The 14787-nt window shown below is 35.7% G+C and overlaps 1 protein-coding gene across 5 annotated transcripts in view; it reads right to left on the bottom strand.

The window, feature by feature from the left end:
* The window catches only part of FSTL5 (follistatin like 5), a 381034-nt gene that overhangs the window by 246119 nt on the left and 120128 nt on the right, over positions 1 to 14787 (bottom strand). For 4 of the 5 annotated variants that reach the window (XM_088056863.1, XM_005517596.3, XM_014259202.2 and 1 more), the window contains one exon: positions 5199 to 5337. In XM_088056863.1, the coding sequence (XP_087912989.1) occupies positions 5199 to 5321 (123 nt within the window). In that variant the 5' untranslated portion in view covers positions 5322 to 5337. Of the gene's footprint in view, positions 1 to 5198; positions 5338 to 5785; positions 5795 to 14787 lie in introns of those variants that run through there. The other variant, XM_088056865.1, reaches the window with a different exon arrangement.

The raw sequence follows: 14787 nt of genomic DNA, 5'->3' as shown, positions 1-14787 counted from the left end.
TGTATTTTATTCTTTGTTGCAAAATTAAAAAAAAAACAATGTTAATCAAAAGGTAGATAATAATACATGTGAATCTCATCATTCCTAAAACTATTTGGTAGAAATTAATCTTTTCCACAGTGATGATGTTCAGTAATAAGAAAAAAGATAGGTACAGCAAAAGGTTCAGCCCAGTAGTTAAGATGAACCTTTGCTCCCTGACTGACCCTCTTGATTTGACTACCAGTTTATAGATAGTCATTGCTAGTAAGTACCAGCAGGCATCTTGAAAGGAGGCATCAGCCTTGCCTTAATTCCAGATTTTGACACTCCACTCCCCAGTGACTGATTAGTTGGAAGAAAGATTATAGAAGAAATTTTACAGGGAGATTTTAGAAGCAATTTTCCTAAGACTTAAAAAATGCTTTGAGCATGTAGTGAGAGATAGCAAAAATAAAATGTTTAATTTTAACATTTATGTCTAATGTCTAAAATGTCTAATTTTAATTTAATTTTTGATATTAGCTTATTAATGCACAGTGATTGTAATGGTGTTAAAAAAATAAATTTACCCATGCTTTTTTAATGCTATTGCCCACAGGAAAAATCAGATTAGATTGCAGAATCCCCTCCTTTTCCTGAGAAAAGGAAAATAAAATAAAACTTAAACAGAAAACAAAGGCTTCTTGACTGTACTTACAAGTGAGTAAGGAGGAAAAAAAAGTAAAAATGAGTCTTGCAACTTCTAATCCTGGAATTTTCATAGGACATAGATTCTGTGCTCATGGAAGCTCCCAGGGAAGAACACTCTCATGTTACTTTAGAGCACTGACATGACAGGAAAAGCTCTTAGTCCTCAGGATTCACTGCTCATCTTCAATAGACTTTTTTCCCTTCTCTCTCTCTAGGACAGAGGATTTTAGAGGATCAAATTTTATGACTTTTCAGATCCTGCAAGTAAACAGATTTTCCAGATAGACACTGTGAACTATAAATCTCAGGTTGTTTGGAGACCAGACAACACAGGGAAGCACAGGCTATTTTTGAATCTGGAATACTATTTTCCACACATTTCTTTCTTGGACACAACATCCTAAACGACAATAAAATCATTGAGCACTCGGCCTGTCTATATTTTACAGGCATTTCAGTGCTCTTAGTAGAGGGAGAACATTTTATAAGCTTTGGGCAAAAACCTAAAAGTCACGAGTTTTTTTCTGTGGTTTGTGCTCATGCATTCAAATTTGCTTTTAATAAACTGGGACAGAAGTTTATGTACTTCTGTTGCTTTGTTTAATTCAGACAAAGTCTTTGCTGCTTAAACGTTTTTAAACTGGATCTAATTCTAATGTAACCTAAACACCGCTAAACTGACCTAGTCCTGAGCCCTAATTTAATGTGAATCTGGGTTGAGCAGATGGATTTAGCAGCTAATAGCAACAGTAAGAAGGGAAGGAAAGAGGAAAAAGGGAGAGAGGCAGATTTTTTACAGGAAGTTAAAATAAATATTTTAGTCTGGAGAAATTTCACAGACAAGAGTGAGGATTGCGCAGCTGAGTCTCTTCCCCTTAGCCCTTTGGTAAAACCAGATGAAATCAGGACAAGACTGGAAAGAAGTTTGAATCAACAGATCAGCAGGAGCCAGTGAAAGCTGGCACACTCCTTTGCTGTATCCTCCATATGCTCCTGCTCAGCTGAACAGAAGCTCTTTTCTGCTGGACCATCCTGAGCAGGCCAAGGCCAAGGCTGAGGCTCAGGCTGAACTCTGACTTCCCTGGATTCTCTTCTCTCTCTGTTCTCAGGCTCCCCAGAGCCCACACCCACCCATGCTGTCAGGGCAGTGCTGGCTCCCAGTGAGGGGTTAGCCCTGACTATTGGGAACATGATTGTCCTGACCTCGAGAGGTCAGCTTTGGGCTGAAGTAAAAGGAGTCCAAAACACAAGGACTAAGTTACATCTTCACCCACTGTCCCTTGAGACTAAAACTGAACTGAACCTGTGATGAGATCATTAACAACGAGGCACTGCCATCAGTATTATTCCCTCCTAAACCATTTGAAGCACCTGGCTTGCCAAGGAGGGCTGTGTTAGATACGCAGAGTTGGCATGCTCTGGAGCATACATATGGATGTACAGGCTATATTCCATATTTCTTAGCGTCTGACAGGGAATCGGCAGCCAACTGTTGCCATTCTGTTGGCTGCCACCTGCCTGTTTATACCTGGAAATCTCAGAGCATACACTCTTTCACTGAAGATATTGCATAAACATTGGTCTCTGTAAGAGGCATGCAAATGACAAGGAGAAAATTCATTAGGATGCTAAAACTACTTCCTAACAATATCAGGTGGGAACCAAGGTATTAACAAATTGCTCACAATACTTCAGCAGCAATGCAAGAAGACTCCCAAATGGAAAGTACCTTACAAACTTTTCCAGTGTTTTGACAAATGAAGAACCAAGGATTACCTGGCTTAACAAGAAATTCACATGCTGTTCAGACACAGCCTAGCACTTTTCAGCATAGCCACATAAATGTAAGCCGTGGCAGTTAAACAAGGGAAGGGGACTGAAAACAACTTTGTTGTTTTGTAATAATTTTTGTGCTTTGTAATAATCTTTCTCAGTTCTGTTTCAAGAGAACTCATCTCTTCCTGGGTTTGAATATTTCACATATAAACAATGCAGACAAAAATTTGATCTTCATTACCATCATAACAGCTGTGATAATGAACATTACTATAATTAATGGTGTATTATAATGAAGTATAGACTCAAAGAATATTAGGACCTTTGGAGGTCACCCTGTCATATCTCCCTGCTCAAGCACGGTCACCCACAACAGGCTGCCCTGGACCATGTCCAGACAGTTTTTAAATATCTGCAAAGATGAAGACTCAACCTCTCTGGGTAATCTGTTCCAGTGCTCAAAGTAAAATAATATTTTCTTATGCATATTTTTTCCCTATTTATAAAGTTTTTTTCCATAGTAATGCTATTCTTATGCTTTCAGATTATCATATATATAGACTAAATTCCTATTTGTAATTTCTATGCATGAGAAGCTGAAATCATTCATAATCCCTTTTAAAACAACACAACCTTTATGATATAAATGCCTGTTTCCACCACGAACACAATCATTATTTCAAGATAATACCTAAGTACCAATAGGATTGTTTTTCCCTGCAGGTTGACATTTGAAGTTGCTCTAGTTGGACTATTGTTCAAGTCAGATAAATTCCCCTTTATCAGAGCAAGTGATTAATCTTTTTTTTTTTATCTCTGCACACATAAACTTGCATACATATTGCTTGATCAAAGAAAAAAATATAACTGCATATATTCATTATCACCTGTTTGTAGTAAGTATTCTATCGGCATAACTTAATCTAAGCACTTGATTTATTAAGTGTGTGATTGAAGCAGAATGTTTATTTTACCATATTATTTACATTTTGCGTATCTGTGCCAAAGTTGGTTTTTAAAATTGACTTTAGAAAAGTTTTACACTCTTAGATTTTTTTGGTAGAAACATATGTCCCTAATACCAAAAGTTGAACTATACTAAAACATTTTTTATCTAGACATGTTGCCTAAGAAAAAAACCCACCATATTTTTCAATACAATCTTTCATATCAAGTTTTAATTATTTTTATGTTTTTTGCATATGTCTATGTGTGATTCCCCCAATATTAAACTTGAAAAGTTTCTTACAGTCTATTCCAATAATTAAATGAGGGTTGTCAGTATGTTTAAAGTATAATTAAGAAATGCCAACATATGAATAGTTCCACATATATTAATTAAGATCAGAGACCATCTAACCTCAGAATACCCCATATTTTGTCCTTCATTGTTCTCAGAGTTTTCATGGTTTTATGTTTTCTGTCTCATATGATTCGTTCCATGGTTTCATTACTAGTCTCTCTCTTCCTTCTAGATTTCAAAGTCTTTTTCTTGTGCTATTTTATTTTAGTTTTCTTACAGCTGTCAAATGGAAATAAAGTGATGAGACAAAGTTTTGAATAACAGCATAAAAACTGTGTGCTGATACAGTTCTTTATTTCCTTGACTGTGGCCTGATTCAGTTTTTATTCTGATTGAGAACATTCCCTAGAGGGTATATAATTGTATAATTTTAAGAATTTATTTTCCATCTGTTAAGAAACTTTGTGTATTTAATCTACATAGCATGCATTAATTAGCTAATAGGCAAGTGTTTTACTTGTTTGGGAACTCATGTTGTCAGATCCTCCTTATATGCTGAGAAAAAATCACACAATATTGGGTCTTTTCATTAAAATGAGGACCAAAAAGAAATAATTTTCATACTTTACAAGAAGTATTGAGAAGTAAAACTAGCAGTATCTTTAAACATTAGTAGTAACTAACATTTAGAATTTCTGTCTATAATTCAGACCTTTTACTTGTAGCACAAAAATTCAGAAGAGTGACATTTTTTGGCCTGACTGTAGTTCTTAAGGTGCTTCAGATGTTGCTCCCATGACGACCTCTCCATGAACATCTCTCTATTTGTGTTTGTTGAATTTGCTTTTTATAGTACTTAAGGAATTAAGTTGATCAGATCTATGCTAACTTTAGACAGCCCATGGGAATATTACAGCCCTTTTCCTTGCTTTACAGAAGCACCACAGAAGTTTCCCTTTTAACTACCAGAAGAAGGACAGGATTTTTTACCTGAAAACTGTTTTGGAAGTCCTGGATTCATGACAAAGGAGCATTAGGTGGGCAAAATTTTAATGGTGTGCACTAGTTGAATAGTACATGTAACTCAGAAAACATCTGCACTATGCCATGGTCCAAAACTGCTAAATTCAGCAAGCACTTGGAGCATCTACCTCTTGCAAACAAGTTTCTGTTCATCAGTTCATTTTGACACCATTCTTCTTTGATGGGCAGTTTCCTGTTTGCTGCCTGGACTGAAATTTACTGAGGACTGGGACAGGTCATTGCCTTAAGAAGATGCTGACAGTTGCTTTAAGAGAATGCCTCTCATAGCTCTCCCTCTGAGTTTCTGTTGATATAACCAATCTCTAGTTTCTGAAGCTAAAACAGATCTTATCTCAATCTCTTTGAAAAAGTTAATTTCTTAACAACTCCACTACTCCAATAACCACAAAAAATACAAGGCTGGAGTGTAATTTATCCCTTGACCATGGAAGAAACCAAAGAACTATTAGAGAATAATCCATACCTTGTGCCGTAACCTTACTAGGGGCTGATAGGGCCTAAAGTCGTATCCTTCCTTGACTGGCCACCCATCTGCTCCCAGCAAAATGCATCCAAGAAGTAAAACAGCAGACCACCACATAAACATCTTTACAGGTCTGTTCCTGTGAAAATAAAATGTACAAGTTCAGAGATGCAGTGTTACTTTAGCATAAGCCATATAATAAAGGTTTACAATACTGATAATCCAATTGTGGACTTGAATAAATATAGGACAATCAATCTGTCACAACAGCAAAGAGAAAAAATGGTAGTAGTATTTGGGACAGCAGTATCAATTTGGTTGTGCTGAACTGAGAATTTTCTTATCACTATTCAGTACTCATATGAGGGAGTCACGGAGGAAACAACCACAAAAAGTCAAAGAAAAGACAGAACATAAGAGAAAAGCAGTGGTGAAAAATTTTCAAATGAAAGAAAAAAATTATCATCATTCACATGTACATCAACTTTTTATTTTAAATGTGGTCTCTTGTGATGCAGTATTCACAACCTAAAAGCCTATAATAATCATACTCGCATATTTATAGATACATATGGCATGAGAGTTACCTTGTATGGTTCCTAATTGATGTACACATGCACATTACATAAGTGGTTTCAGAACCTATTAGAGATATGCAATATTTATTATTGATATTCAGCACTTGTGTTGAAACCATCTAGTTAAACAGACAACACAGCAAACCAATCTTCATTACTTCAAGATATTCCCAAGTCGGTCTGCTTAGTCTATATTATTTAGTCCTGCATTATGGGACAGAGATGAGCCACTTTCATGCATGAGTGGGTTTTTTTTCCCCTTTCCACTTTGCTTTTAGTTCACTTACCCTGACAATGTAGAAGCCTCTGATAAGAATCAAGATATACAGGAATGAGTACAAAATATCATAAGTGTGCCCTAGGAGCCCAGATTGTGCTCCGAGTTTTCAAGTCTTGCCTGACATTTTCTTTTCTATGGGAAATCATCTGAGCATAAAATGTGAACAAATTTGGGATCACTTATTAACCTGTATCATTTAGAGTCATGCTCCTGGCAATACTGTTACACATGCTGTGGTTTTGATTCCTATCATTCTTCACATAGCAGTAGTCTTCACAGTCACCTGAAGGCAGAGAGACTGAATAGAATTCATTCCTGTGGAGTTCTCAAATGTAGTAAATGTACTCTGCTCTTACCTCTATTCACAGTCTCAGTAACAGATCCTACTTAAATCTGCTACCCTTCTTTGGGGACTACTCTACCAAACTTGGTAAAACCATTTAAAGGTCTGTTTCATCCTCATTCCAGCTGATTTTTCCCAGCCTGCCTCGCCTTCACACTTGTAATTCAAACAAAAACTCAACATTGATACATCATATTACTTTGACATCACTTACCTTTTGTTCCACCAAACCCAATCTCATTCTGGGTCTCCCTATTAATCAAACTTAACATTTCATCTCATTTATCTTTACTTATTCCAACAGTTTCCACTTCAATTACCTTTCTTCGGTGCGCCAGATTTTCTAATATGCATAGTCAAAGTATCTCTCTTAGGAGAGCTTGCACAGAATATATTAAGCAGAGAATTATTAGAAACACAGAAAACAAGCTCCATCACAGAGAGATATTTTACATAAATAACTTGAGGCTTGTTCTTTTACACCTGTTTGGTAACAGGATATTATAGTGAGGATAGGAAATGACACAGTGAAATTTTCTTCTTGAGTTCCCCTCATACTTCCATTAAAACAGAAGGGCTAATCATATATTCTGGTGGACCTATGCTATGAGATTATTACAACTAATCAAGTTTACTGATGGGAAACACCAAAAAAAGACTGTTTCAGAGCTCTGAGGATTCAAGTACATAACGGCATGGCATTTTCGTCCACTGATTCTGTGTTAGTTCTCAGTATCACTGTTACTGGAAAAGCAAGTCCATTAAAAAAAAAAAAAACAAAAAAAAAAACCCACAAAAAAAAACAGAGCAAAAGAAATATGAAAAATCGGAATCTTGATTTTTAATCTCAAAGAAAAGACCTTTCTATTTGTGTTTGCTGAATTATTTATTTTTTTTAATACTTAATTGTTGACTTCCAAGGTCAGAATCAGATTAGTTTAGCGCTTGTGGATGCTAAGACTAGTTATGCATGGTTGAACATTTGTCCCCTTTGTGCACTTCTGGAATACCTCTCTGTAGAATGAAAATTTGGTTGGAAAACAGTCATTTCACAGAAGGCTGTAAGAGCAGCCACACTCCACCACCCTCCCACAAACTGAATATATTTTAGTCTCAAGTCGTGTAAAAGAATAGAGCCCTTATAGTGTTGAAAATTGTTTGACCTTGAAAGGCTTATGCCTTGTACTTGTACAGAAGAAGAGAAAATTATTACATGCTCAGTTTCTGACTTCATTGCCTGGTACTTGGATGAACACTTACAACACACATTTAAAAAGTAAGCTCTTTGAACAGATGCCACCTAAAATCCCAGAAATATGTAGGGTCTATGCAGTTATTATTTGCCTTTTTAGAATTTAAAATATCCACTTTTTTTTTAAGTAGTATATGTTTTTTATTTAATTTATTGGATATGCTAAATTCTTATTTATTTAAAAATTACTATTGAAACCACAGTTCTCCTTAATACAATACTATTATGAAGCATTGATTTTAATAAAAATTATGATAATTATGATTGTCATAAAAATTATGATTGTCAGAGAGTTGAACTAAGAGTAGGAATAAAAATTACTTTTCAGATCTTCATTACAGCTCCAGATTTTGGTGCTGCGTATAACCGAACAGAAAGAAATAATGTATCAAGACTATATATTCATGCTACATAAAATTGCTTCTTTCTTATTTCAACTTGAAGGTACAGCCTAAATTAGAAGCAAAGAGGGTCTTACTTGTCTTTTAATATTATATTATCAAGAAATTAGAAATTGTGTTTTGAAAGAATTGTTCTATCCTGCATTCTGGGGCAAAATGACATATTTCTGAACTCAAATTTGCACTAATGACCTAGGTTATCTACTCATTAATTATAATCTGGCAGAACTTGATGTTTCAGTGTTTAGATGATATTCTTCTGTATTTTTAACTTCATTAACTACATATTTGTAAAGAAATTGCTCATAGGTTTTTATTATATGTCTACTTTTATTTTCACAGAAGACTGTTGCTGCTTTATATTCATGTAACCATGTTTGGAAATCTGATGAGTTTACTTGGTTAACTCTTCCTTTAAGCAGATACCAGTCTGTGTCTCTGTATTTTTCTGTTTCTTTCTCTGCACATTTCTCACTTATAATATAGGTTATAGGTTAAATGCAAAGAAAAATTTAAATATTATAAAATATTCCACTACATATTTTAATGTATGTATGTATGTGTATGTATATATATATATATATATATATATATGATTTCTCTTCCAGTAAACACTGAACTGAAATTCTTAACTACTAGCAATAACTCCATATCTTCCATCCTATTTATGCAAATAGATAATTTACAGTTATGCACTGCATATAAATAATTAGGGGGTGCACACAAATAAGTAGGGTGCTGAGTTTCTCTCCTCAATGTGCATTAATTTTCTTATTAACAATGAGCTTAATGGAGTATTTTAGCATCAAATTGATTTATGTTGCAGGAGTCTTATGTGCTGTTGGTCATCCTTAGATTTTCCTCATGAGCTGAGGAGGAATAGAACGAAGAATGTTGAACAGATAATGGTTGTTCCTTACACTGTACAGTAATTTCATCAGTATCAAATTTAGATTTTCCTTTCTGAGTCTCAGAAGACTCTGTCATTTCACTTTTTAGCTCATTTCCAGAGCAGTCATGAATCTGATGTTCTCTGCAGTTTTCTCACTATTGATTTCTTTCCGTTTCAGTTACTTCTGAAATTTTTTTATAAATTATTATCCATAAGAGGATTCTTTTATTCTGTGTCAAGTTTCTACCTTAAAACTCTTGGATGAGAAGCACTGCTGGAAGAGCTGTAGTTTCTGAATAACAAAAGGATATCTCACATGCCTTATTTAGGTAAGGGAATTGGGACCCTTAAGTAATTTTCAGGGGTTTTTTTTTAAGCAAAGAAAACTACATGAAAAATTCACGGAGTTTCCACCACCACCCTGATGATCAGACAGTTACCACTGAGTCAGAGGCAGTTTCTTTTAATTCTTGAGAAAATGTAGTGCAAACCTATATCTCCCTTTTCTCTCCTGCTAGTGCTTTTCACCCTTGCAAGTCCAATATTTCATGGAAAACAAACTAAATCCCAGTTCTGACACCTTACTTATGAACATCTTATAATGATTAATATAGTCTACAACACCATAGTGAGTGTTTCCTCTCAAAGTTAATATGACTTCTAAATCTTCTCAGCAGCTCATTGGTAATATAAATTTTGTTCTTTGCCTAACTTTTTCTTGTTGGACTAGGAAAGAGACTGCTACTATGAAAGTTTAGCAAATGCATAATAAGCACTACTTTACCTGTCCCCATGCTGTAAATCTTCAGAGAAGAGTGAAAAGATATCATATTTTACACAACCATTTCCAAATGTGATAATGTGTATTTAGAGTGCACTAAAAAAATTTAATTAATGTAACCTGGCTTAGCCAGAGTTCATATAAAGAACTAAAACATATACCCAGTTACAAGAATGCCCTATTTTAAAATGTATACATATTTAAAATTAGGAACTTTGTTATTTTCAAACTTTTTTTTTTTTCTTTCCAAAATTCCTCAGCCATTATGCTCTGTTCTGTGTTGATAAATGGTGACCACCAGATATTTGGCATTAAGAAGAGAGATAGAATTCATCTGAAAATGTAAATATTCCACCTCAATAAACTGATCTGATCAACTTAATGCCCCTACAAAATATAAAATATGGAATCTTAAATACTGGCCCAATCACCACATTCCTCCTGCCTTTAAAAGAATTGATGTAGCAGATATTAACCAGGCATTATTTAAAAGGTCAGTTTCAACATATCAAGGAGTAGTACTGTATGCTCTTAGTAAATGTCAGTCTCTGTCTTTTACATATTATTAATCTAAAAAAAAAAAAAAGAATAAAATTAATTGTCTATTTTGTGGGGATCAGAAAAAGACCATATTCAGTGTTACTAATAGCTATATAATACAGCCACAGTAATAAATATAAACCATGCTTCATTGCCTGTGACTTTGAGGATTTCAGTGCATATAATGATGGATACAAATAACCAGCCATGAAAGAATACACTGCTATCTTAAGATGCTTTTATCTACTCTTATAGTTTCATGGCAGAAAGGTAGCAGCAAACAGAGTATTTTCTTGTGTAGAGACTATCATATTGCATTAACTTTGAATGAATAGAAGTTTTAGCTAAAAGCATGCCTTTTCCCATGAGCCTGCCTCTACCCTAGTGCCCCACATCTTCACACACAGCCTGCCTTCAAAAACCTTCCAACAGTAATCTTTACACCAAAAATGGGGTTCTTACAAAGCAGCCACAGTATCACATTTTCTTATGAATACAGCTGTAACCCATATCTAGCAGTGCTTCTCCTTGTCAAAATGCAACGTGGAAAGCAGATCACAGTGTCTTGGGGGCAGATCTCACCCCCACAACTTCCTGACAGCTTTTGAGCACTGCACACTTCATGCTGTCACCTTCCAGTTCTCCTCCAGAAGTAGCAGCCACACTCTGAACCAGAGTTGCTAGGTCACCTTAACTACGTACAGCAGGCTTGGGGCTCACAACAGTGAAGTGCAGCGCTGCCACGGCAGCCAACAGCTCATACATCTGCGTACCAATCTGTTCTGTCTATCAGCTGTGACTTTATGTGGCTACAGCCACTCACTGTGCAGGCACATGCTCTTCATCCTTCACCCACCAAAACAGGCTGGCAAGTCATTTTGGAATAGCCAGCAATGCTACTGACAGCTCGTGTGCTGGAACAAGCAGGATGAGAAATACTTTTTTTAAAAAAATCTCAGAAAAAAGCCCTCGTCATACCAGCTGGATCCTGCCTTCTGCTGACTCCTGTTCATCTGCCTCTCTCCTCTCCTGATTTAAACTGCAAAACCATCACACTGCATAAGCAGCAAGTGGAGTGCAGGCCGCTGAACTCCTGCACTACTGCACTTGGTCCTTGTGCAGACATTGCGAACGCGTCAGGTGGCTCCAAGGCAGGTACGTCCAGGCACCACCACGGTGAGCAGCCAGCACAAGGGCCAGACTTCCCTGCCTTCCACTGCTTCTCTCTCTCTCTGTCCTCCCACCACTTGCACTGCCAGGTGCTGGTGGGTAAGAGCAGCAGCCCAGGCAGCCCATCCCCTCTCTGTGGGGGGATACAAGCAAGATCCATTTGCCCAGGGCTTCTCCAGAAGGGCTTCTTTAGAATTGGCCCTAAAGATTTCCAATGGCTCATGAACCTGTACACAAGTGGCCTGATCGTGCCAGGACCATTTCTAAAAAGCCAAAATACCTGAAATGCAGGTGCAGCAAGGACATTTATCTATGCTGCTAAATTCATGCTCTAATTTGACTTTACAATTTTCAGTATATTTTTTTAATTAATATAAAGAATGACACCCAAATGTCTTAGTGTCAGTGACCCCATTTTCAGTGGATTTTAACAAAATGAGAAATGGCCATTTTAAACCTTTCTTATAAGTTCTTCACACAGTCTCATGATTTCTTTAGTATTTCAGAAAGAAGAACAAAATGAGGGTACTATAGTTCACATTTCTCAGAGGAGGTTTGTTTAATGGATTTGAGTTGTGTGTATTGATTTATTTTCTCCCAAGTCTTCAGTATCAACCTCAGGGTGGTTTTAGCATCATTGATATATGCAAGTGCTGGTTTGTGGATGTTACACTGTTAGCTAGGTGGTCTCTTTCTTCCCTCATTAAGCAAACTTGTCACAGCTGGTTCCTCAATATCCTAGAGGATTAATGTTTACCATCATGGTGGTATCTGAACTGATTCAACCACTTTATGTTATGAAACCGGAAACACAAAACCTGCCAGCTTAGAACTCAGGTGAATAGCTTGGTACTGTAAATATTTTACAAAATTTGTAAATTGACACCTAGTACACCATTGTGTGGCTGTGTCCTTTGCCCATGCTAGAAAAGATAAATATTTTGGTTTTCAAGTTTTTAATACTGTTCTTCTAAAATAAAACTAGTAACCTTAACTAAATGTAAGAAGAAACAACAGCTGTTGGCACTTCCATAGTAAATTGTTAAGAGTACATTTGAGAGAAGACATTACCCTAGAGAAAGCAAAATGGCTGCTTAAGATACAACTTTTTTTTTAAGCAGGTGAGCTGCTAAATTAAAGACTAAAATTCTCCATATTTGCTCTGATAAATTCATTTACCACCCTTACTTCTCTCTCTTGTTATTCAAGAAATTACTGAGGTTTGGTAAGACAACCAGCAGTAGTTACCAACAAAACCATTGAAACCTGTGTATTATTGAACTCCTTGGATGAATGCTAAACCATGATATGTCTACCATTACTTCAAACAGCCATGATAAATTAGAGAATAATCTTCTACTAAGTATTCTGGTTAATATTACAATTTTATCCCTTTACATCTATGAAACTCTCTTTGTTGAAATGCTGTAGCCAACAGAGATGGATCCCATCTTTTCACCCAGTGAAAGAGATTCTTCAATAACTCAGCTGGTTTAAACTCAACCCACCTGGAGATTATTCCTCAAGATCACCATAAAAATGTCAAAGCCTGGAATAGAAAGGTTTGAGTTTTTTGCCTCTAACTGGATTTGAAGTAACAAAAGAATTATAAAGCACTATAGAAGGAAACCAAGTCCTAAACTACAAAAATGTAAAGAGAGAAGGTAGTTAGGGACAGGGGAAGTAGTGTTTCAGCAGTCTTCATAGGATGAGAAGATTAGTAGAGTGCATATCAGCAAGAGTTGTGACATGGGAAAGTCTCTGACATGCAAGAAACCGTGAGCTCCTGAAATGCAGAAGGACATGGATGATGCACTCTGGTGTAATGGAGAGGAGTCTACACACCAGTACAAACACTGACAGGAAATATGAAATTATCAAACTGCAGAGAATAAGGATGCATGTGGATTTGGGTCTCATTGGACTGAAGCACAGCTCAATCAGTAACCAAACAGACCGATGAATGTTGCAGCTATTTAAATAAACAAGGACTATCTGTAGCTGAGGGCAGTTTGTCCCTATCAGGATTGAACCAAAAATACATTTGCCCTCCAGTACTCTCCCCCAGTGCCCACATTAATATAATTAACTATAGATGAAATCCTGACCTAATTAACAACATGAAAAAAACTGAAGTCCACATTTAATATGTCCAGAATTTCACCCTGTTTATAGGATTTAGTTACAATAAACATTCACAAGAATGGAAACAAACCTTTAAAGCAACTCTGAAATGAAAATGAAAAAAAATCAAAGTTTCTTGTGATTGTTTTTAGAAAAAAATCTATGTTCATATAGGTTCACAGAAGTATACAAATAGAGTGTTCTGTTCTTAAATAGCCAAAATAGTTACAGGTATTTTCTCTTTTTCAACTTAACAGCTGTGGAGTTTGTGGTGACTCAACTCTCTTTCTTCTTTATTACCACAAAGGTCAACTTTCTTCATAAGCCTTAATTCAGCACAATCAAAAAGAAATACAGACAGTAGCACTTGTTTTGTCAGTCATAAAGTTGGCATAGTGCCCTGTGCTTGGATGTTTAAGTCCAAGCCTATAAAAGAAGGAATTGCTCACCTTCTGTAAAAAGAAATTAACAAACTGAGAAAAATAGGAAGGAAACACATACAGCTTCTGAAATTTTATAGAACAAAAAACCTCACCCTATCATACCTGACTAAAAAAAAATTACTTTAACAGCTGACTCAGTCATTTGCATTCTACTAGTGCATCATTATAGTATGTAGTAATTTTCCTAGAAAAATTGCAGTCTTCTTCAATTTTTGCAAAGATATTTCTATTCAAACAATGTATTTCTCATATTGCATGCTTACAACCCCATTCAAAAGGATCTGAACCTACATTTCCTGCTATGTTTTAACTGTCATACTATTTTACTGGGTTTTACTGTTTATGACTTTGTACCACTTTAATATAACTACTAGGAAGAAGCCTTCCAAATGCATGCTAGAAATCTGACAGTAAACCAGAAAAACCTACCATTTTCTGATTAGGTTGTAGCTAAATAGGTTTGTAAAAAAAAAGACTTTTTTTCAAAAATTCTTTAGCTTAAAAGTTTGTCATTTCTAAGAATGGAATGGAGATAATACAAAGCAAGGAGTAGCCAGTATGTGGTGATGAAATGGTACTATGTGGAAGGAATGTATTTTGTGTCTCCTCAACCACCATTAATACACTGAAAATTATATTTTTGTGTTCAATGTCTTAAAAAAACCAAAAGTTTTATATATTTTATTTGTTTTGAGGTTTTGAGGGAGATTTTTTCACTGATTATTTTTGGAAAGGCAAAAAGGTAAATATCTTCAGTTTTATTTATACAATAGAAATTCACAAAA

Source organism: Pseudopodoces humilis, chromosome 6 (genome assembly GCF_049639895.1).
Source record: "Pseudopodoces humilis isolate 2021_Gansu_Grassland_sample_001 chromosome 6, ASM4963989v1, whole genome shotgun sequence".
NCBI lineage: Eukaryota > Metazoa > Chordata > Aves > Passeriformes > Paridae > Pseudopodoces > Pseudopodoces humilis.
Note: the sequence above shows the minus strand (reverse complement) of the source record. Positions and strands in the feature narration are given on the sequence as shown.